Source organism: Lepidochelys kempii, chromosome 8 (assembly GCF_965140265.1).
Source record: "Lepidochelys kempii isolate rLepKem1 chromosome 8, rLepKem1.hap2, whole genome shotgun sequence".
NCBI lineage: Eukaryota > Metazoa > Chordata > Testudines > Cheloniidae > Lepidochelys > Lepidochelys kempii.
This window is the reverse complement of record NC_133263.1, coordinates 95,194,164-95,218,120: the sequence shown is the minus strand read 5'-3', so window position 1 is coordinate 95,218,120 and position 23,957 is coordinate 95,194,164. Positions and strand designations below refer to the sequence as shown.

The 23,957-nt window shown below is 46.1% G+C and overlaps 1 protein-coding gene across 3 annotated transcripts; it reads left to right on the top strand.

Moving 5' to 3' along the window:
- Nucleotides 1–388: 388 nt before the first annotated feature.
- TMEM61 (transmembrane protein 61) lies at nt 389–17,993 on the top strand. 3 transcript variants are annotated; one of them, XM_073357598.1, is made up of 4 exons: nt 389–535; nt 940–1,172; nt 6,534–6,898; nt 15,463–17,993. In XM_073357598.1, the coding sequence occupies exons 3-4, from the start codon at nt 6,549–6,551 to the stop codon at nt 15,746–15,748; spliced, it is 636 nt and encodes a 211-aa protein (XP_073213699.1). In that variant the 5' UTR covers nt 389–535; nt 940–1,172; nt 6,534–6,548; the 3' UTR covers nt 15,749–17,993. The 3 variants fall into 3 exon arrangements, with proteins under 3 accessions (XP_073213699.1, XP_073213700.1, XP_073213698.1); XM_073357599.1 differs by lacking the exon at nt 389–535 and having other exon boundaries at nt 854–1,168; XM_073357597.1 differs by lacking the exon at nt 389–535 and having other exon boundaries at nt 854–1,172.
- Nucleotides 17,994–23,957: the final 5,964 nt, after the last annotated feature.

Here is a 23,957-nt window from a genome sequence, read left to right as displayed (position 1 = left end):
CTTTCTTCGCTACCCTCAGCCTCTAACTGCCCCACTGCTGTTTGTTTGTTTGTTTGTGTGCTGGCTTGTGCTCAGAGCTAGTGCCTTTCCTGCAGCGTGGCCCACTCCAAACATTCAAAAATGGTGAGTCTGCCCCGCCCCACATCATGAGATTAGCTTAAAATCAGGAGATTAAGAAAACAACAACAATACAGTTCGGGTTCTTTTTATTTGCTTTCTCCTTTTTGAGCTGGTGTTTTCGAGCGTCTTTGTTGTAACCTAACGGGCTAGGCTTGCTTGTTTTTCAATGAAAATTGAGCTTGTCGTGTAATGGCATCACTTTATCGCTCATGCTCCCAGTAGGATGGGAAAGGGAAGGTGAATCAACAGCGAAAACGGAGCAGCCGGCCAGCCTTACTGAATTCTTGGAAGCGGGCTGCCGCCTCACTTGACAAGGCGAGCCGAGCAGAAACAGGCAGGCTCCGAGGCAGGAGCGGCGGCACAGACGGGTTGCCACACGCAGGGCTTTTCCTGAGTGGAGGCAACGAGGACTTCGGTGAAACATCCGTAGCTTTGGGGGGCGGGGGCATTTGATGGGGTTCCCATGGCGTTCTGCCCACATAATGGGATTGTGGGCGAATGGTTTTGCCCTGATTCCTGTCAGGGCAAGATCAAGCGTGTACGGAGGACAAGCTTTCCGCGGGGGAGGGCGGGGGGCCTACTGCAGGCTGGGGTGTGGCTGGCTAGGCAGCAGGACGAGCTCTGTAGCCACGCTCCCTTGATGAGAACAGACTTTCCAAAGGAGTGCCCGTGGAATGAGCAGAGGGCGGGGTGGGAGGGGTTTGCTCGTTTGCATGAAGGATCCTGTGCAGCAGCATCACTTGCGACTCTGAGATTACAGCGGCTGCTCGTGCTTTGTTTTGTGACTTTTTTTGTTGGTTTGTTTGTTTTTTGCACTAGCTCAGTGGGAGCCTCTCTCCTCTCCGCTGGGGGGCGCTGCTCTTGCCAAAGTTTTCTTTGTCGGCACTGGGGAGCTTGGACTGTCGGACTGGGACCTGTGTACGCAAGGCTAGCCTTCCCCGGAGCCGATCCGTCTAGTGCTCTGGCCCCTGCTGCTAGAGGAGTTTCAGTTGCTGCTCTCCAGGCCCTCTGTCAGCTGAGCGGATGGGGGGGTATCTGAGGCTGTGAGGTGGGTGAGTACCCCCCTACTTTGCCTCCCAGCCCTAGGTGTGCAGTAAGGGAAGGGAGGAGCAGTGCTTGTTAGCGACTTTGCACCACGAAGATGTTAGAAACTCAGAGGGGAATAGGATGTAGTCTCTTGTTGGTGGGGTTGCTTAACATCCAGATTTGACTGACAACCGTCAATATAAAGTGCCCTCTTTTTAAAAAGAGTTGTGATCCCTATGGGCTGAGTTAGGTAGGCACTGTGCCCTGCTCTGTTAATCAGAACTTGCCATGTTGCATAATTCTATCCCCAGTCATTTATGTTACCAGTTTCCAAAAGACCATGGCCCACAAGTTCAGGTATGTCCCTTAATTTTTGAGTGGACTGGGCACCACTCTTCTCATCCTTCTTTAGTCCCCCAGAGCACACAACGTCAGCAATGCTTTTTGAAAACATGGTTGCATATCCCACTGTAGAAGTGCTTCCATCTTGCAAATCTGCCATCAGGGCATGTGATCTCATCTCGAGCCCACATGTAGGAGGTTAATATATTAGCAGAGTTACTTGAATGCTGTGTTAAAACTCAACCAGTATTTTGATTTTGTTTTGCACTGAAATATATATAAATCTTTCTCTCTCAAATCTCACCTAGATGGAACCTTCTTAAACACGCCAACTTCTCAGCCTACTTTGTTTTCTTAATTGTATTCCTGGTAATTGTATTTGTGAGCATTAAAAGCATCAAGAGTGCACAGATGAGAGACTGGCAGTGGAGGTGGAGTCATACTTTCTCTTGATATGGGGGAAATTCAAGCCACAAGAGTCTCTTGTGGCTCTGGATAAGACAGTTTTTCTAACTAACCGTAGATCTTATGAATCATCATCTGCATAACTGTATGGGGGATGCAATATCTAAATATCTTGTTGGAGACATCTATAGTAATAATAGTTGTATATGGAACATACAAATATGTTTTCCCCCATAAGGATTGTTTAGAATCAGGTCAAAGGGTTTTCTCTTTATGGATTAATATAGGAAATGGGGTGGGTGGATGGGGGAACAAGCTATCTAAGTGTCTCATTGGCTTGGTGACAGTATTTGAAATTAGTAATTAGCCATCCTTGGTGGGAGGAGGGGTGCTCTCAGTGCATCCTTTTCTTGGAATTTGTTTGATAATACCTGACATGACTCATTTTGGTGCATTCTGAAGAGCAGCTATGTCTTTTGCTTTGGAACTATGTGAACCAGGGAGAACCGTAGTCTCTTGTAGATATGGTTTTAGCCATAGCCACAGAGAGGGATAAAATCCTTTCCCTCTTCCCCCTGCTTCTCTGTCCTCTTTCCCCTTCAGCTCGCACATTGGGATAAACATTAAATGTTTGAGAAGCCTTTTAAAAATGCCTATGCTGCACGTTTTGTTGTTGTGGGTGTAGTAAAAAAAACGGGGTGGTGGTGGTGGGAACAGAGGTGGGGTGTCAGAGCAGGAACCTGTCGTGTTGAAAAAAATCATCCTCTTGGATCCAGCCTGAGGCAGGCAGGGGGTGTGGGTGGGTGGGTGAGGAAAGCTTGCGCTGTCACTACCTGTGCTGTGCCTATTATGTCAAGAGAGAACTTTATTCTCTAGAGCTGTCAATCTATCACACTTCACAAGCACCAAGACTCCCTTCAGTTCTTAACCTCCCCCACGCAGTAATTCTGGAAGACAGAACTGAAGAGCGTTCTCGGGGTTATTTGCATACAAAATAATGAACAGGCATCTACTGGATTTAAGATAAAACCTCTCCTCTCCTCTTCAAGATATCTTTATACTGTTTAGGGCCCTGCATCTTCACTCCTACCCATGAGAGCAATGTGGGCAGTACGCGGGGCAGGAATCCACCCATCTGAAGCTGATTGCAGAATCCTGAGCCAGGCCCCCAACAAATCATGTGTTGGGGAAATAATGAATATGGAGGTGCTTTTCTTTGCTTTCTGGGCCTTCAGGGTGCACTTAGCTCATGTTTTCAAGCTTTTCTCCATAACTATTTAGGTTAGAATCTTATTTTTTGTTAAATGGAAGTTGAGATTTTCATGTCATCACTTGACTCCAGGAGCTGGGGCTTTAACAAAAAACACGAACTATCACAAGACTCATGATAAAATCATGACAGTTGGTGATGCTGCAATTGCAGGATCAAGGCCTTTAACTTTAAATACTTTGTTAGCTATGTTAATTGAAGCCCTGAATATACAAATCTTCCAAATGGTCTTAGACTATGAAAGTCAATTGAAAAGCCTCCTAAGTGGGAGAAGAAAACAAACACTTCAGTGCTTTTGAGAGGAAGTGGTGTTTTGAAGGGGACTCTGGTATTGAAGCCTTTTGATTGAAGGTTAAATTGCTCATTGAGATACTGAGGAGGGTCTCACGTTCAAAGGCTCCCTGATCCTGCAATCTGAGATGTGTTGGTGGATTTCTGCATCCAGCTGAAATTCCATTGGTGGGATGGATTTGACTGTTGGATCAAAGGGCTGAATTTTGAATTGGCATCTGAACTTCACTAAATTTGGGATTACTTAGATCCAGGGACTTTGGTGTGAGGCTCTTTGCTAATATTTCCATAAAAAATCATTTTTCTTCGTTATTATTTCATTCATTTGAAAAAAAAATCAGTAGAATTTAATGCTCACAAAAAATGCTCAACTGACAAACTCTGGAGACCAGAGTCCTCTATATATGCATGATGAGGTACCACACTTCAAGGACAGCACATGGGCAAACTTCTCCATGCTACCCTGCTTATGTACCCTCAGGCTGCACTGGAGGGGTCACGTTCATAGTAAAGTTCAATCTCCCTCTCCAGTCAATCCATCCACTGCTTTCTCTGCTTAGGTTGCCAGCGATGGTACCAGTTCCAATATGTTGACCTGTCTACTTACACACATGAGACACTAATTCATTTTACAATGACCACTAATCAGTTAGCAGATGGTAATTTTGGCTTAATGCCAGCCTGGGATGGATTGGAACCCATGACCTCAAGCTGAAAGATGTATCGTGTTATCCGTCCTCTGAGTCATCCAGGCTTCTGGTGACTTTAATAAATCTTACTTCTCATCTTCGCTCTTCATTAAATGTGGATCAGATCACATAGCATTTCTTTCACTACCAAGTAATTCAGGTTTCCATTAGTTGGCTCGTCTGATAAGTAGCTGCAGTTTTGACAATGCTGAACTGATCTTGAACTTTTGGACATTTACTGCTGCTTTTTACTTAACTACAGCTCGTGGGTTACAGATGTGGTATGGATTCATCTGGCTACTCAGTTTTGAAGATGATCTTCAAGCTAATTTGTAACGTGAAAAATGAGGTTAAATGAATATCACTGCAGCAAAAATACAGTAAAGGGCAGCCTCACCGCTCATGGAAAGCTGTTGAACCACCGTATTCAGTTTGTGTAGCATATCAGCTGTATTCTTTCCCCCGCATTCTTTTTACTATAAGCATATACATTATTATTATTAATTTAGTATTACAGTGCCTTGTACAGGCCCAACCAAGTTTGGAGCCCCAGGTGACAGGCACTGTACACACACAGGTAATGTCGCATTTTACAGAGGGGAAAAATCCCATATTTAACAAATAGACATAATCTGAACCAGTTGCCAAAAGCCATTAAAATTCCAACTCAGGTAGCAAGGGCTTCCTGTATCCCACAATTTCGTAGCCACAGAATTGGACTCCAGAAGCTATCTTTTCAGTCTAAACAATATTGTTTCTGACCCTGGTGGTTTTGAAGTTTACACAGATCACACTGTCAAGGTTAGTTGAGACCATGATGCCTTCATGCAGCTGCAGAAAACAATAGCTCTATGTGATGTGAATTTCCTTGTTCATGTCAAGGTGTTTTGACTCTAAACCCTAACGATGGCATAAATGTTAATGCTGCTGAGCATTTCAACAGAAGCATCCGTCTAATTTGCTTATCCCTCAATCCCAAAATGCCAGCCATCCCCAAAACCCCATATCTAGCTACTAAACTTCTCCCCTTACCCCCAATACCTTTTACCATGCAGAGATGCACCATCAATACATGTGCAATATCACAAACTGAGACTGCAGGAGAGAGAAAATAAATTACATTTAATTTCAAAATAAATGTATATTTTCTTATTTAAATGAAACTGCCAGAGAATTAGAACCAAGGCACCTTACTACGGAATTGGGGTCCAACTTGTTGAGGAGTGCATGGGAAAAGCAATGATTTGTTTGCCCTCCAAAAGTGCTTAGCTTATACCTGGCAGACAGATCCCTGACTCTTAAGGTGGTTGCTCATTGACTCCTATTAAAATCCTAGCTTGGAACTCAGTCTTTGATAGGAACTCTGCGATTGCCAGGTGCTGTAGACCAAGGGTATATCTGCACTGCAGCCTAGGTAGACGGACTTGGGTTAGCTCCGCTGGAGTTAGCGTACTAAGAATATCAGTGTTGACATTGTGGCACCGGTGGTGGCTTGCGCTAGCCACCCAAGCTTGGATCAACCCAGCCTCCTGGATGCGAGCTCAGGCAGCTTATTTATTGCTTTGGATGTCTTCCTGGTTTGCCAGCATCTTAGAGTTTATTCTATTGAAGCTACCCACAATAATGAAATTAATTGCAGTGGGGTAAATGCATGTAGATATACACGAGTCTTAGTGTTCTAACTTTCAGCTGGAGAACTAACTCAGAGAGCAAGAGTGCAGCGTAGCCTGATCTATCCCTAGCTGTGCTTCGGTCAGGATACCTGCTGTCCCTGAGCCAGTGTTTTACAGTCACCATTCAGATGAGAAAACATGTAATAATTGTATCTGATTTGGAAGGTATGGCAGCTTAGGTTTATATCCTTTCCCCTAACATCTTGGAAAGAGCTTTGACCATAAAACAATCTGGCACTTTTCCAAGCTGGGAGGAAGTCTGGAGTGAAATCCAAAGACAAAAAAATATGCAAATCTCTGGAGCTGACAGACACCAATTCTGGATTTTCATCTAGCCTGGATAGGAATGTTAGACTTTTTATTTTTAAAGACTGTAAAGATATTTACAAGGTTGCTGAAGGGTTCACAGGCCGAAAGCTATAGCTATCTTTACTCTTGGGTTCAGGGGGCCAAATTCCCTCCTCAGACACATGTTCAACTCCCATTTGAAATGGTGGGAACTGCATATGTGAGAGGAGAGTTTGGCCCATAGTAAGCAATTTAAGAGGACACTGAAGTCTCTAAGCCACAGAGTGGTCCTTGCTTGACAGCTGTCCCATCTGGAAGGTCCTGCCTTTTGGAAACCATGACAGCATCCCTATCACCTCAGTCCCTTTCCTTTATTTCAGCATGACCTAGGCCCTGTCACCTTTTCCTTTTGACCTGTGTGATATCTAGGCCTCTGGCTGTAGAATGGCTGCTTCTTTCCGCTATGGAGTGACCATCACTGGAGCTATCCTGCTGGTGACAGGAACACTTTGTTTTGCCTGGTGGAGCGATGGAGAGGTGGGACCCACGTCTAATAACGATGCTATGGCTGTGCCTCATGGAGAAGCCAAAGTGGTGCCGAACTCCTCCTCCTCTAATGCACTGCTCAGGTCTGTCAGCTTCTTCTGCTGTGGCATCGGTGGCATCCTCCTCCTCTTTGGGCTTCTGTGGTCGGTGAAAGCAAACGCTCGGGGGATGTCTCGACACTATCAGTACCACTTCTCTAGAGACCTACACTACTTCACCGTGGAACCTCTTGATAAAAGGACATGCAGGTTAGTGCAATCTCTGCTACCGATGGCTTTCAAAAGGGAAACAATGTTTTTTAAATACGAGTTCTTTTAAACCCTAGTTTTCATTGATTTTTAGGATTTCCAAGACCGGACAATAAGTAACTTACATGATTAAACTACCATATAATAAAGCTGAGTATTTATGTAGGATTTTAGATTTTCAAAGCACTGATCAAACATAACCTCCCTCACAAAGGAGATGGGAGGGTTAGTGAAGTACTACTTACTCTAGTGTAGCCAACTATCAGGATTTTTAATCACAAGTATTCACTGTTTCTCTGAAAGCCCCAGCTCCTGGAATCAAGAGACTCTCAGCCTTTCTTTCTTTCTTAGTAAGTTTCTAGCTTTCATGGCTTCAGAGACAAGCTTGAAAATGTGACCTGAGTGAACTCTAAAGGCTCAGAAACCAGAGAGCAAATAAAAGAATTCCAAACTCATGGTTTTTAAGCCAAACACATGATTTGTGGGGCCCGACTCACAATGTTTGGGGTTGGCAATACCTTAGTACATACCCTTTTCCTACTGTGGGCCACTAGGAGATTACTACCTTAAGAAGACAGCTCTCTATGCCAATTCCACATTATCCCTATGGTAACTCTAGTCCTTGGTTATTTTAAAAGATAATATTAGGACTGCATCAAGACAAGGTAGAAATAAGCTCACTTTGTTGTGATGGATGCTGCTGCTCAGATATATTTCCCATTGACCACTTTGTGTCTGCAGTATATTTCCTCTCCACAGGGGTAGGACTGTGTGCTCATTAGCATCAATACTCCTGTAATTCTCTGTAGTCTTCATTGCTTTGTTCCTGTCAGGTTGCTTCGCAATTTGGCTCATGTTTGCTGCTCCTTCATAGCTGGTGTCATCAGGAAATGTGGTTGTGATTCTTTTTACCCTCAAAGGAACAACCACCAGACAGATTGTCTCTGTGACAGGTTTCAGATTTTGTGTCATGACCCAACAAGCTGAAGACTACAAGAGACAGATTCTTCTGCAAGAATCTGTGCAATTGAACCCTTCTGGCAGGGCACAACTGCCTCTTGTTTCACTTGCCTGCGCTCCATTATTGTGACAGGTACAGCTCTGCAAACTGCTTGGAAGTGTTGTGTGGCTCAACAGTGCTGTTTGAGAAACTATGGGATGCCATAAATATTAGGGCTGGGAAAAAATGATTTGTGACATTCAACCTGATCATCCTGCATTGGGTTGGGGGCTTTTGCTTTAGGAACAGCTCTCTCAGCTGGTGCGAATCAGCAACTGAGCCTCCCTCAAATCCCATGGGAGTCTGGTCCATTGCCCAGTTGCTTAGTTGCGAGCCTTTTCCTTTTGCCTAACCTCAACTCTTCCCTCCTAAACTTTAGGGGAGGGCTGGAAGTATACCACTGACTGTAGCAGATGTTGATTTCCGGGCACGTACCACCACCAGGAGCATGTGGCCTTTCATAGAATCATAGAATATCAGGGTTGGAAGGGACCTCAGGAGGTCATCTAGTCCAACCCCCTGCTCAAAGCAGGACCAATCCCCAACTAAATCATCCCAGCCAGGGTTTTGTCAAGCCTGACCTTAAAAACTTCTAAGGAAGGAGATTCCACAACCTCCCTAGGTAACTCATTCCAGTGTTTCACCACCCTCCTAGTGAAAAAGTTTTTCCTAATATCCAACCTAAACCTCCCCCACTGCAACTTGAGACCATTACTCCTTGTCCTGTCATCTGCTACCATTGAGAACAGTCTAGATCCATCCTCTTTGGAACCACCTTTCAGGTAGTTGAAAGCAGCTATCAAATCCCCTCTCATTCTTCTCTTCTGTGGACTAAACAATCCCAGTTCCCTCAGCCTCTCCTCATAAGTCATGTGTTCCAGTCCCCTAATCATTTTTGTTGCCCTCCGCTGGACTCTCTCCAATTTTTCCACATCCTTCTTGTAGTGTGGGGCCCAAAACTGGACACAGTACTCCAGATGAGGCCTCACTAATGTCGAATAGAGGGGAACGATCATGTCCCTCGATCTGCTGGCAATGCCCCTACTTATACATCCCAAAATGCCATTGGCCTTCTTGGCAACAAGGACACACTGTTGACTCATATCCAGCTTCTCGTCCACTGTAACCCCTAGGTCCTTTTCTGCAGAACTGCTGCCTAGCTGCTCGGTCCCTAGTCTGTAGCGGTGCATGGGATTCTTCCGTCCTAAGTGCAGGACTCTGCACTTGTCCTTGTTGAACCTCATCAGATTTCTTTTGGCCCAGTCCTCCAATTTGTCTAGGTCCCTCTGTATCCTATCCCTACCCTCCAGCGTATCTAGCTCTCCTCCCAGTTTAGTGTCATCCACACCATCCTCCAGATCATTTATGAAGATATTGAACAAAACCGGCCCCAGGACCGACCCTTGGGGCACTCCGCTTGATATTGGCTGCCAACTAGATATGGAGCCATTGATCACTACCTGTTGAGCCTGACAATCTAGCCAACTTTCTACCCACCTTATAGTGCATTCATCCAGCCCATACTTCTTTAACTTGCTGACAAGAATACTGTGGGAAACAGTGTCAAAAGCTTTGCTAAAGTCAAGGAACAACACGTCCACTGCTTTCCCTTCATCCACAGAACCAGTTATCTCGTCATAGAAGGCAATTAGATTAGTCAGGCATGACTTGCCCTTGGTGAATCCATGCTGACTGTTCCTGATCACTTTCCTCTCCTGTAAGTGCTTCAGAATTGATTCCTTGAGGACCTGCTCCATGATTTTTCCGGGGACTGAGGTGAGGCTGACTGGCCTGTAGTTCCCAGGATCCTCCTTCTTCCCTTTTTTAAAGATGGGCACTACATTAGCCTTTTTCCAGTCGTCTGGGACTTCCCCGGATTGCCATGAGTTTTCAAAGATAATGGCCAATGGCTCTGCAATCACATCCGCCAACTCCTTTAGCACTCTCGGATGCAATGCATCCGGCCCCATGGACTTGTGCACGTCCAGCTTTTCTAAATAGTCCCGAACCACTTCTCTCTCCACAGAGGGCTGGTCACCTCCTCCCCATGCTGTGCTGCCCAGTGCAGTAGTCTGGGAGCTGACCTTGTTTGTGAAGACAGAGGCAAAAAAAGTATTGAGTACATTAGCTTTTTCCACATCCTCTGTCACTAGGTTGCCTCCCTCATTCAGTAAGGGGCCCACACTTTCCTTAACTTTCTTCTTGTTGCCAACATACCTAAAGAAACCCTTCTTGTTACTCTTAACATCTCTTGCTAGCTGCAACTCCAGATGTGATTTGGCCTTCCTGATTTCACTCCTGCATGCCCGAGCAATATTTTTATACTCATCCCTGGTCATTTGTCCAATCTTCCACTTCTTGTAAGCTTCTTTTGTGTTTAAGATCAGCAAGGATTTCACTGTTAAGCCAACCTGGTCGCCTGCCATATTTACTATTCTTTCTACACATCGGGATTGTTTGTTCCTGTAACCTCAATAAGGATTCTTTAAAATAAAGCCAGCTCTCCTGGACTCCTTTCCCCCTCATGTTATTCTCCCAGGGGATCTTGCCCATCAGTTCCCTGAGGGAGTCAAAGTCTGCTTTTCTGAAGTCCAGGGTCCGTATTCTGCTGCTTTCCTTTCCTCCTTGTGTCAGGATCCTGAACTCTACCATCCCATGGTCACTGCCTCCCAGGTTCCCATCCACTTTTGCTTCCCCTACTAATTCTTCCCGGTTTGTGAGCAGCAGGTCAAGAAGAGCTCTGCCCCTACTTGGTTCCTCCAGCACTTGCACCAGGAAATTGTCCCCTACATTTTCCAAAAACTTCCTGGATTGTTTGTGCACCGCTGTATTGCTCTCCCAGCAGATATCAGGGTGATTGAAGTCTCCCATGAGAACCAGGGCATTCGATCTAGTAGCTTCTGCGAGTTGCCGGAACAAAGCCTCGTCCACCTCATCCCCCTGGTCTCGTGGTCTATAGCACACTCCCACCATGACACCACCCTTGGTGCTCACACTTCTAAACTTAATCCAGAGACTCTCAGGTTTTTCTGCAGTTTCATACCGGAGCTCTGAGCAGTCATACTGCTCTCTTACATACAGTGCAACTCCCCCACCTTTTCTGCCCTGCCTGTCCTTCCTGAACAGCTTATATCCATCCATGACAGTACTCCAGTCATGTGAGTTATCCCACCAAGTCTCTGTTATTCCAATCACATCATAATTCCTTGACTTTGCCAGGACTTCCAGTTCTCCCTGCTTGTTTCCCAGGCTTCTTGCATTTGTATATAGGCACTTGAGATAACTTGCTGTTTGTCCTGCTTTCTTAGTATGAGGCAGGAGCCCTCCCCTTTCACGTTCTCCTGCTCGTGCTTCCTCCCGGTATTCCACTTCCCCACTTACCTTAGGGCTTTGGTCTCCTTCCCCGGTGAACCTAGTTTAAAGCCCTCCTCACTAGGTTAGCCAGCCTGCTCGCGAAGATGCTCTTCCCTCTCTTCGTTAGGTGGAGCCCGTCCCTGCCTAGCACTCCTCTTTCTTGGAACACAATCCCATGGGTCAAAGAATTCAAAGCCTTCTCTCCGACACCACCTGCGTAGCCATTCGTTGACTTCCATGATTCGACAGTCTCTACCCAGGCCTTTTCCTTCCACGGGGAGGGTGGACGAGAAGACCACTTGTGCCTCAAACTCCTTTATCCTTCTTCCCAGAGCCACGTAGTCTGCAGTGATCTGCTCAAGGTCCTTCTTGGCAGTATCATTGGTGCCCACGTGGAGAAGCAGGAAGGGGTAGTGATCCGAGGGCTTGATGAGTCTCGGCAGTCTCTCCGTCACATCGCGAATCCTAGCTCCTGGCAAGCAGCAGACTTCTCGGTTTTCCCGGTCGGGGCGGCAGATAGATTTCAATACAATAGGAATTGCTGGGCCTTGCTCGTGATGTAATCAAACCTAGCGTCCTTCAGGCCAGCTGGCTCTGCCCATGTACGTGCTGATCTTAGCCACCTTTCTTGCAGCACCATATGCAGAAGGATATTTCAAGATGCTGTTTTAGGAATAATAGTGGGCATCTCACCACAGCATGTGGCAGCGGTTTTCATTGACCTTGCCGTCCATACAACTAATCTTAGTCATCTTAAATAGAAGCAAGTTGTATTGGACACAGGGTAAAAAAAAACCAACACACACACAGGAGAAAATCATCACAACTAACTGCTAAGTAGAACGGAAATGCAGTTAGACAAAAGACCTGATCCAAAGTCCATTAAGGTCAGTGGAAAGATTCCCACTGATTTTGATGGGCTTTGGGGCAGACTCCCCAGCACCCCAAAATGCACATTTAGCTAGGTACTCTTCACCCAGTTTGAATCTCTGGGACTTGTTCCCAGTTCTGAATCAAAACCATTTTTTCTTCTGTACTCATGCTCTCTGTCTCTGAGTGACTTCAGGGATATTTTTGAAAACAAAATAAATCACCAAGGGGAAAAAAAGCTTGTAGAAGTGTCTTCTATAAATCAGGCTATGGGAAAAATAAGTCTAAAAGGAACATAAGCACTTACTGTAAAAATTCTCTCTTGGGACACAAAGTACAGGCTCCTGATCATCCAGAGGCTTTTTGGGAAGCTTTTTAAAATCCAGGGCCAGAGCCTCAGCTGGTTCCAATCAGTGTAGTTCCTTTGGCTTCAGTGGAACTACACTGATGCACACCAGCTGAGGTCTGGCCCACTAATTTTGGCCCTTCTCCTGTACTACCCCCATGACCTGGTGGTGATTAGCCCAGTACTATGGGTTCACCACAAACACACAGTTCAGCAAAGAAAGCTTTGCCGTTGTGAACGAGCTCCTTCCACCCCAGCAGCTGTGTTGGCTTTTGCACTTGGAAACCTTTGAACAGAGCAGGGCAGAGAAAGGTCATTCTGTTTCATGGAGGATTGTGATATTTTTAAATTGGTGGTTTCATTCCAAATCCGAATGAAACCAAAATTCTCCACAAAGGGAAGGGATCCCCAACTCCAGGGCAGTCTGCTTGGTGTCTACCCCAGAGCTGCAGGCCCTGGAAGACCTAGGGTCCCCTGCTCTAAGGCCACCTGGCAGATAGGCTGCCCTGGAGACATAGACCTGGGGAGCTCTGGGCTCCCCATTTTTGCGCCTGTCTGGCAGGTGGGCTGCTGAGGAGCTGGGTGGGCGAGCAGGCAGGAGCCAGGCAGGTTTCAGTCAAATCCCTGCCTTCATCAGAAGTGAATGTCTCTGTGAAATGTTTTGTTTTCCACAGATCAGCAAATTCCAGTGAACAAATGTGTTCTTGGAATTTTCCCACCCAGTTTCTATTGAACGTCCCACAGCCGGCCTGGGGCAACTTGTTGACTTACAAAACTTGTTTGTTTAAAAAGGCCAGTTTCTCACCATAAGCTAATTGGGCAAATTCTGGCTTGCAACTGTATTAGCCCTGCTGAGAGCCTGAGAAGCCTGTTGACTGGTGTGTGGGTGTGAAGAGCTCCATGTAAAGAGCTGCACACAAGAAGCCCCTTGCCGTGCACAGCAAGAAGAAATGTATTGGTCCTACAAACCCCAGGAACAATGCTGGATGTTACTATTATTTATATTATCATAGCGCCTAGGAGCCCTCGTCATGGACCAGGACCCTATCGTGCTTGGGGCTGCACAAACAGAATTCTTGAGCATCATCTACTACCACCTTATCTACTAACTATTTACCTATATGCAGACGTTCCCATTTATAGAGCACTCCTGTAACAGACGGCAACTCTAACAGTGTTGGTGCTAGGGCAGGACTGAGACCCGTTGGCAGGGCAGTGTAGGACAGCTTGCACAGCGGCTGTCTGGGTGCTGCCTGGTCTGTGGATAATTCAGGTAAACACCTCACATGTAAACTTCATTGTGTTCCATTCTAATGATGAAAGTCTGCTGGGGTGACACATGCCCACCTTGTTCTGGCATTCAGTCCCAAGTTTTTGGCTCCCTTAGGTACAATAGTCTACAGACTAAGGAAGAATCATGGCGTGATGTTTTCATGAGATCCCACAGGGTTTCTCTGGAGCGTGTGTGTATATGTGTGTCACCATGTCCTAACACTGCAATACAAACCTCAAGTCTCAAGCCAGGCCCTTTTACAGGTTTAACTGAGAGGTTTGTGGTCACGGCCTTACACACATTTCCCACCCGCTTTGAAAAATAATCTTCCCTTCAAGGAAAGGGGAAGTGAGAAGATCAAAGGTTGTGCAAATGTTTTACCTGTACACAGCCTATGTTTACTCAGCAAAACAAAATTGAAAGGCACAAACATTGTGTTTTTCCCAGGTTCTCCGCACTGCTGATTAGTTAATGATTAACATTGGACACTATTAATACCTAATAAATAATAATAATATAATATGTATTTGGCTTGTGGCAGCACCCAGAGACCCCAGACAGGATCTGAAAGGCACTTGGACAGCCCCAGTCTCTCCTGCAATAACTTCCATACCCATGACTGCTTTTGGAACCCTCATCCTCCCTTTCCTCCATTTTCCCTGCTTTCATTTGCCACACTCCCTTCTTGCCTCTTGTTTCAAACTATACCTGATCAGGCAGGAATGCAACCTAGCAGCATGTTTGTACTGTCCTTGGCAAGTTAGCACAAAAAGATCTTGGTTCGTCACTGGGGTCTTTGGTTCTAAACTACGTGAAGATTTTTTTAAAGACATAAATAAAGTCAGCTAGCCCCAACTGCAACAGAATCTAGGCATCACTGGCTGGCTGAATCCCTCTAGACATCACAGCAGAAGTAAACGCTAAAGAGCAATTTGAAGGAGAGGGTGGGAAGGAAGCTTGAAGCTATAGCATCTCTCCAGGTCTCCTGAAAATCAGCTGCACGATCATGTCAGATCAGGAGAGGCCCATATTTTGGGATGCCCAAACGCACAACTTGTCGATGCTGTAGAGTATTAACAGTTTCTCACTTTTCGACACACTGTTATAAACACCACCACATGGTGCAGAGTGGCAATGGACCAAAATTGCCTTCAGCACTGTGTGCCTTCAGACACTTATGATGGGGTTTCTCAAATGTCTTTCATTAAAGTGGACCACGCTTTCATGAAGAAAATTTCTCTTGAAACAGCTCCCTTGACTTCCATGTGATGATAATAACAATTGCTTACATTAGGAAGTAATATGTAGCCACACTTTAACACAATGCTTAGCATCTGGAATGGAGGAGAAGCCACCAGCACCAGGGGCACAGTAGAAGTTGTTAGATGCTGAGCACTTCTGCAACTTTTGTGTCCAGCAAGCACTCTGTACACCACCACCAAGTCTCCTGCAGGCTCACTTTGGGACCACAGTCTAAGGACCTCTGGTTTAATAATTGTGACTATTCTTATGCAATTGGTAGTGGTAGGTTCCCCCCACCCCCTGTTAAAGAAAGCGTAACCTGGTCAAATTCAAACCTCTCTTGAGTTTTGGAGCAACTGCTAGCTAATGCGATAGCTACTTTTACCTGGTCCATGTACTTCATTATAAATCCTATTTTATAATCTGATGCATTTGATTTGGTTTAGCTTGATGCAGGTTTGCTTTGCTTTTTGTTTCAGTGCCTGGGATGCCAATGCTATCCCCACCTATGAAGAAGCCCTGAACTGCAGGCCTGCTCAAAGTACCCTCGGTTATATACCACCTCATGGTGGGAAGGAGGAGACTACACCCCCTCTGTATGGAGACTTAGATGAGGATGATACGTGGCCAGGTTGCCGCAGACGCAGCTCCTCAGACAGTGTACTGCTCAGGACCATGCCATCCAGGAGGGAAACAGAGTCACAGGGTGAGCCCAGCGCTACACCACCGCCCAGCTACGAAGACATCAGTGTACATGGCGTGTGATCTATGAACCACATACAATGCGTTGGACTCTATAGATTGCTGCCTCGTCTGTTTGCTTTGGAGCCTGTCCTTTCCTTCTCTAAAGTAATGATCATGAAGTGAGAGGGGAAACATAAATCAGCTATTCAGATCAAAATGGCTTTTCTGTCTTTTCTAGGAGTAAATCCAGAATAATTACAGTAAATCCAGATAATCTCAATGCTGCCATTTTCTGAGTTGTGTGGATAATCAGAATGTTTTCAAGCTTTCATATTTTTAATACAATTACTGATGATTGCAAATATTTGACAGGTAGCAGGACAGAGAAGAAAATATTTTTGAGAATCTAGGATGCCTGTTGAAATGCATGGGGAAATCTTTACAAGAGAGATCCAGCCAAGACTAGCATCTTAGGGTAACATTTTTATAAAAGCCTGGTAACTTAGGTGCCTAAGTGCCATCTTAAGAAATGATTTAGTCACTAAGCAGGCTAAGCTGCCTTGCCACTCAGTGACACCAGCTAAGATTTTCAGTGGTGATTTTTGGGTGTCCCGTATAAGACCCTTTAAAGGGGTTTGATTTTCAGATGGTGCTGAGCAACTCGCCTCTGAAAAACAGGTTCTTAAGGAGCCTCAAGTTGAGCACCACAAACTTGAGACATCCGAAATCATCAGTTTCTTTTGAAAAGCTTGGCCTTGGCTCCTAGGTGCTGAATGTACTTTTGACAACATTTCCCTAAGTCATTCGGCTCCGAGGTTGTTCTAGTAGATAAGAACGCTGGGACTTAAGCTTTACCCAACCATTGGTCATGAGCTGAAGTGCTCAGCACCTCTGAAAATCCAGCCAGTATAGTGTGTATATATATGGCAAAAATGTGCTTACTTCAATAGATTGTTCGCCCAGGAGGAAAAAAAACCCAGCTTCCCTGTTCTGCGAGCAATGCAAGACAAACTCTCCCAAATAACATCTTGTGGGGAATCCTTGATACTAATTAGCTAATGAGTCGAAGACAGAGCTTTATAATCTGAGTGGCTTGTATTCAGCCTGCTGTCCCGCAAAGTCAATCACTTTGCTGCTGTCTCATGGAAAACCCATGAGCTCTAGAAACAGCTGTGGGGCACACTTCTGGCAATTGCAGGAGAATAGGGGAGAGGTAGTGTTGTCACTTTTATGGATGGCAATGATGACTAGCCAGTGTACTTTATGACTGTCATTCGCCATACACACGGACACAAATATAGGAAGTGCAGAGTTCTCGCTGTCGTGGGAAATCACACATAAGGCAGTGGGAGAAAGCAAGCCTATAAAATCACCATGGTGACACATATCAAAGCATTAATGGGCGGGAAGCAATCAAGCAGCTTCAGGGAATCAAAATGTATGACCATTTTAGAGTGAGACTAAGCTAGATCCTCAGACAGTGTAAATTCACAGAGTGCCATGGCCACAGAGGAACTACGCGGATTACACCAGCTAAGAATCTGTCCCCAAGCCTTTGGAGCATTGCCTCTTTAGTGGAAAGTCTGCCACTGAGTCCACAGGAGTGAACCTCTCCCCAGAGCTTACAGTAAATGCTTCACATTCAGACTGGAATTGTGTAAAAGAATTTGTAGTTGCAAAATAAAAATCTCCTGTCAAAATTGTTGCAAAGTTTTAGGCATTCCCTGTATGTGGGAATTGCCAGGATCCTGATGGAACCTTTATGATTCTGTGTGCGTATGCCGATAAGATTCTCTAGAGACATGAGGCGATGAAGAAGAGTAGCGTGTAGTCATTGCTTTTGTGTGTGTGCTGGGGTTGTGGGGTCTCTATTTTCTAGTTGATTTATTTCTCCTTTATGGGGCGGGGAGGGGCTTGTCTCCTCCTATTTCTTGGGCTGGGAGGGGTTGGATTTTTTTTGTTTTTTAAGGAATTTTTGCTTGGTTCTTTTGTTGTTGCAAACTGAAGTTAATGGACAATCTTCCCCCCATAAAAATATTAAAGCAAAAATAAAGTATATACTGTGCTTACAATTAATTTTCCAAAACTGTGACCAAATAATTGCTTATAAAGGACATTTATTCATATCTCAGCTGTTTCCTGTTTGTTCTCCCCTCCCAACAAATGACCCCAAATACTTATGCGACTTCACTTACTGCCTTTTGGTCTTAAGCATGTAGTAGAGTTTTTTTGTATTTGTGTTTGATTTTTACCTAGTGCACTATCACTGTACACCCAGAGCCACTTAAATATGTTATACAGTTTCAATAAACAAATGCTCATCTAAGCCAGCCGTGAAGGCCAGATAAAGTATAGGCTGTTGTCATTTGATCCTTGGCATCTAAGCAACAAACTCTGTAAAAGAGGGATTGTTGTAGGGTTTCTTCTGGCAGAAGGCCCATAACCTTAGATGTGTCCTCGTCAGAGGACGTTTAGGTTGTGAAGTGCTCTGCAGACCCCATAGTAGATATGGAAGAACAATTCAAGGACCTGCTCTGCATGTGTGGTTCAACAGCCTTAAAACAGCACTGCTTCTAATAAATAATCTCTCACTAGCTGGGGATGGTGGACAATATCCAAAGCCTAATCAGTCCCCACGCTCAGCACAGACAGAACTGATGTAATTTCACTCCTTGCAAGCCATCTTCTAAGACTAACACTTACTAGTGTGTGAAGGAAGGCCTGTCTCACGAAGAACCTCCACATTCAATGAGAGATCCACATTCAATGAGAGAAACTTTGAAGGACGTTGCTGAGGTATTTTTCAAATATTGTTTTTGCTCTCTCTGACCATGAAAAGCTGTTTTCCTGCCATTATCTTTGCTCCTTCCCTCCCTCCTGCACTCCCACTGACTCTTTATGGCAGGGTAGCTGGCAGTTGGTTTTTTTGTATTTATTTACAAAGAGATTGGAGCATTTGTTTGGGAAATAGAGCCAAAGAGAATTCCAGAGCCTGTACAAACAGACAGAAGATAAAGACAAGGTCAGATGAATCTTGGGTCTGTCACCAGCCTTAACAAAACCAGAAGGGCAGCAACAGAGAACTGGAGTGAAAAAAATTACTTACCTCATGGGATCTGCTTGTCCTTAACCCCTCGGTGCCTGAGACTCCCTACAGGGCAGAGCTCTTAAAATCATAATGATTGTGTCTCAGTAATTTAATACTTTGCAATTCTCTTGCATCTTCCACCTGAGGATCTCACCATGACTTACAAACTGGATCATTGGACTAAGCCTGGTAGGGCCCCTCTGAGGTAGGGTGGTAGAATTATCCCCATTTTGCAGGTGGAAGGACTGAGACGGAGAGGGCTCAGTCATGGCAGTGTTTCCCAGGCTGCTCCTGGAGCAGCATAGCGGATTGTAACCCAGACTCCCTGTTTCCTCTGGCGGCAGGGGGGACATACACTGGGCCAGCCCTATACCTGGTGCAAGGTACAGCTGCTGGCACGCTGGCCCCACTGCTGCCCAGTGCCTGCTGGGGAGGGTATGTGTGCAAAGCCAAGGCCTCGCTCACTCTCATGCCTCACTCATCTGCGGGAGAAGGGGAGCAGGAGCTTTGCAATGGCTGTTTCCCCATCTCCTCAGGCTCCTACCATTGATCTAGGGAAGTGCCTTCCACCCCCCATATTCTACGGTGTGGGGGCACAGAGCGGGCCCCGATCTGACCTAGAGAGTGTGACTCGCCCAAGGCCATGGGCTCAATCTGCAGTCCCATCACAAAGCAATATTTGGACCATATCTAGAATGGGTGAATGCAGGGTTTAAATTCTCATAGATTATTTCCTGGGGCTCGGGGTTTCTGCCCCATGGGTTTGAAAATATTTACTAGAGCTCTGCTCTGGACACCTCTGGTTGAATTTAAGCCCTGGTGCATGTAGAGTTGTCACTAGCGTGGCTTCCCTGGCTGGTGTAGGCAGGTTTGTTTAGAAAACAGTCCTTCCTGAGGTTCTTCTTATCATCATGGGCATGGGCTATCAGGGCATGTCTGCCTAGGAACTGTGCACCCTCTCTCCTCCAAGGACATTTCTGGCTCATAGACAAAAAGTCTGTGGGCCTGATTTTCCACTGCTTTGAATCTGACTGCACAACCTGCAAGGCAGTGAGAGGTGGGCCCCAGGAGCCTACAAAGGAAATAGGGCTAGCTGGGTCTGGCCTGCAGCTGGGAATTAGCCTGCATGAGCTTCTGCTGGGATATCATAGAATATCAGGGTTGGAAGGGACCTCAGGAGGTCATCTAGTTCAACCCCCTGCTCAAAGCAGGACCTAATCCCCAACTAAATCAAATGAATGATACAGGGAAAGTTCAACCTACTGCCAAGAAAATTGTCCCTGCTCAGACTTCCTGGAAAACCAGAGAACTCAAGATCACAGGGAGTCCATTTCCCCCGAAGGTACGTTGCCACAGCTGCATTAGCATTAACATTTGAGCTTCCTTTTTAATCTTCTCTCTAGTTACCAATCCCATGCCATTCTATGAATGTCTCTTAGAGCCACCAAAATCAAAGCCAGCTGCTCAGCACTTACGAGCAAACACACCGAAGCACCTAAAAGAGGAGATTATAACCAACCAGCTTTGTTTTAAATGCATGAGAAATACAATGTCCTTTTAATTTAAAACCCCTCCGTGGGCTTTCATGTCAGGCTGCCCTCTAATCCTGGTGCCCCCCCCCCCTTCTAGCATAATTACCACCCTCTTTAAAAAGCATCAAGGCTGCATCTAGCTTCAGAGATTCCAAGGCCAGAAGGGACCACTGTGATCACATAGTCAGCCCTCCTGTGGCGCACAGGTTATAGATTAAGGATATGCACACCATTGTAGCTACAGGAATTCCTTTACACCCGAACAACCCCTAATGCTGCACCAGCGCAGACTGGGGCTTACATTGGTGCTGCTGAATTTTGTACTAAAGCCAGCTGCACTGAGACATCATTGGGGGCAGAGCCAGCGTCACTACATTATTGCAGTGTGGATTTCCTTCATATAGACAGTGCCCCAGTGGCCGAGTTGCAGAGTGGGCTCTGCAACAAAGGCCGTGAGTATTCTCTGTCAGGGGCTGTGCTGGTATCAGGGTACGTTCAGGCCAAGTCTACACAATGAGCACTTTACTGGCATAGGAATACCAGCTTACCCTGCTGGCAAAGCACCGCTAGTGTGGACACAGCTCTCCTGGCAAAGCGGCACTGTGTTCCGGTACAGACACGCCACCCCAGGAATGAAACAAGCTATACCAGTAGAAGTGCGTCTGCTCTAGAGACCTCTGCTTGTGGAACTATGCCGGGCAGGGAATCACACCGCTTCACACCCCAGACCAACACAGCTATGTCGGCAGAAGCCTGTAGCATGACCCCGGCCTCAGGCTGTCAAAAGACACCAATCTGGGATCTACCAGCCATTGGCAGGGGGGTCGCTCAGTCAGCCTCAGACAGACTGGTGCCGGTCTGTGGGAAATGCGCCCACCTTCCCATCCAGCTCTGAGGAGTCCTCTCCAGGCAGGCTTTGCAGGGATCTGGCTTCTCAGAGCTGGTGGGATGGCTGGGCTACTCTCCCACAAAGCTGGGGGTGGAAAATAGCAAAATGGGCACCTTGGTGCGGTAACCTCCCCTTTCTGTGTGTGTGGGGTGTCTGGGGTAGCGATAAGAATGGAGGTAACTGGCAGCATGGCCCCAGTGGAGCACTGCTGCTGAAAAGCAAAGCCTCTGGGGAGATGTCCATGATCTCTGGGGGAGATCCTTGTGAATCTTGAATGGGCTACAGTTTCCAGGGGGCCTGAGCCCCTGGATACGTTCTAGGACATGTGGGGACCCGCACCCTGATGGAAGGACTGGAACATTAAGCTCACAGTGCTCCCTCTCCCCTCACAGGGTTATCCCTGCAAAGGGGAGAATGGGTTCCTTAGTGTTTTACATTCATTAATCACTAATAGTTGTTGAAACAATGAGGAGTCCTTGTGGCACTTTAGAGACTAACAAATTTATTTGGGCATAAGCTTTCGTGGGCTAGAACCCACTTCATCAGATGCATGGAGTGGAAAATACAGTTGTTGGTGTCCCTATAATCTTGACCTTTGCTGGTGCAACTGTGTGTCAAATCCACAGGGGGGCACCAGGAGCCCAAAGCTTTTAATCCCACTATTCCTAAATCCATTTTTCAAAGGAGATTACAATATGAAAACGTGTGAGCATTAAGCGTTGCTAGGGAAAGGCAGTCATTCCTCCCACGTAATTGAAATCACCCATTAACTCCCCAGGGTCCAGAGGAACCCGCTGAATGTTGGATAGGGCCTATGTTGCCCTCTGTAGCCCTTTAAAATACACTTACATGAAAAAAATCATGCAGTTGAAAATGATGTTTAAAAGACACATTTCTGTGATTTGATTGTTTGAGGCACCCCGCTGGGACAGCTGGGGACGGAGAAAGGACTAGCCCTCGCTTCCTGACCCCATGCATGTAGGCTACAAAGCACCCTAGGGCAACCTCAGGGAATGATGGGGATCTGATACACGTTCACATGAGGGCTCCCTCTCCCTACGTAGTTCTGGTGCTCCTGTCCCCAGAGTATCCAGATAACAAGGGTGGAACCTGAGATTGTCCCTCACGCCCTCTTGCTTTAGATTAGCAGAGCCAGCTGCCCTGTCATTCAAGCCACACTTCTCTCCTATCCCCCTAGGATGAATCCATTTAAAAATCAAAACAATCCCTGTCCTCCTAGCTGAACAGAAGCATGAGCTCTGTCTCTCTGTAGAGATGGCAGCCATCCCAAAGCCAAACATTCTCTCCTGGGATTGGGAGAGGTGTCTGTCCCCATGGGAAGTTCTCCCTCCCCATCTCTGCTCCTTCCTTCACAGTCTGTGGGTTTGTTTTTCACTCCTCCTGCTTTCCCTGGCTCCATTTCCCACCCTCCTTTCTCACGGGAGTTTCTCTCTTTTCCCCCTCCCTGCTCCATTTCTCCCAATCTCGCCTATACAGGACAACATGTGATTTCAAGTCAGCCATTAGAATCTATGACACAGGAGCGGGACCTGCTCTGTGCTCCAAGAACTGTGCTGTGGGGAAAGTTTTCCTTCCACCTGACTTCGGGCTAGTGCCCAGGCTTATCACCACTGGTGTCCCAATCCCATCTCCTGGAGAGCAGGGAGATGATGGTCATTGGCAGCTGAGTGCAGGGTGCACCCCAGCCAGAAGGCACAGAGGGCAAGGAATGAAGAACCAGAGAAAGAAAAATGTGATCCCTCACTGTGTGGGTGCGATTGATATCTCCTTGTAGGGATTTCTGAGGGGCTCTTTCGGGACGGTTTCCTCAGCAGGACACATCACTACAGTTGGTTGAAATGTGTATATTTAAAGTTTTCTGTTATTTTATCAAAAAATTGGAAAGCAAAAAGTTTTCAGGAAAAGTTTACTGTTTTGGCAAAAGCTTTACCAAAGCACTGAACATTTCTACTAGAAATAGTTTTAATTTTAAAAAAAACCTTTCTGAAAATCAACATTTCAGGTTTCTGTTTTACAATAAATGGGAAATTTCAACGAGAACCAAATAACCATAATTTCCCCCCCCCAAAGTTTTCTGCAAAAAAGTATATTTTGACCAGCTCTGGCCAGAATCCCTTCAAAACACACTCAAGGCTCTTGCTCACGGGGAATCATCACGGTGCGATTTCCCCCATAGCCACTGGTAGACATTCATCTGTCCTGCCTGGCGTGTGACCTTGCTCGTGGTCCTTGCAAGAAAAGGATGGAGTTTCCAGTGCTAACAAGGAATTATCCTGTTGCAACCTGCCTAACTGTGAGCTCTCTGGGGCAAGGTCTGTCTTCTTAGATGTCTGCACAGCACCTTGCACGATGGGGCCCTGACCCTAGACTGGCATTCCTAGGTGCTATCGCAATACAAGTAATAAATCAACATCATTTCCTTTTCAATCACTTACAAACATATTGGTGCAAAGACACATCCCCAGAGCTCAGGAACACTGTGCTGGAAGGCATCTGCCTGATCTTTTTTGTCGGTGGCCTTAGTCTGCGCTAAGAGAATCAGCAGCCCTTGCTGAGCACTGGTGTAAGGATGGGCATACACGGGACATCTTGTCACCCCCGGATAGAAAAATAGGTCTGGAAAGGAATTTCAGGGGGTCATCGAGTCCATCCCCCATGCCAAGAGAGGATTAAATATACTAGTTCATACCTCGACTGTCACGCAGAGGGGTACCCATTTTCCTACAGTAGATGTGCCCTTTACAGAGCACTGAAAAATAA

Coding starts and splice junctions, on each gene's coding strand:
- TMEM61 (XM_073357598.1), top strand. CDS start 6,549: ATGGCTGCTTCTTTCCGCTATGGAGTGACCATCACTGGAGCTATCCTG. Junction 6,899..15,462: donor CTTGATAAAAGGACATGCAG/GTTAGTGCAATC, acceptor TTTTTGTTTCAG/TGCCTGGGATGCCAATGCTA.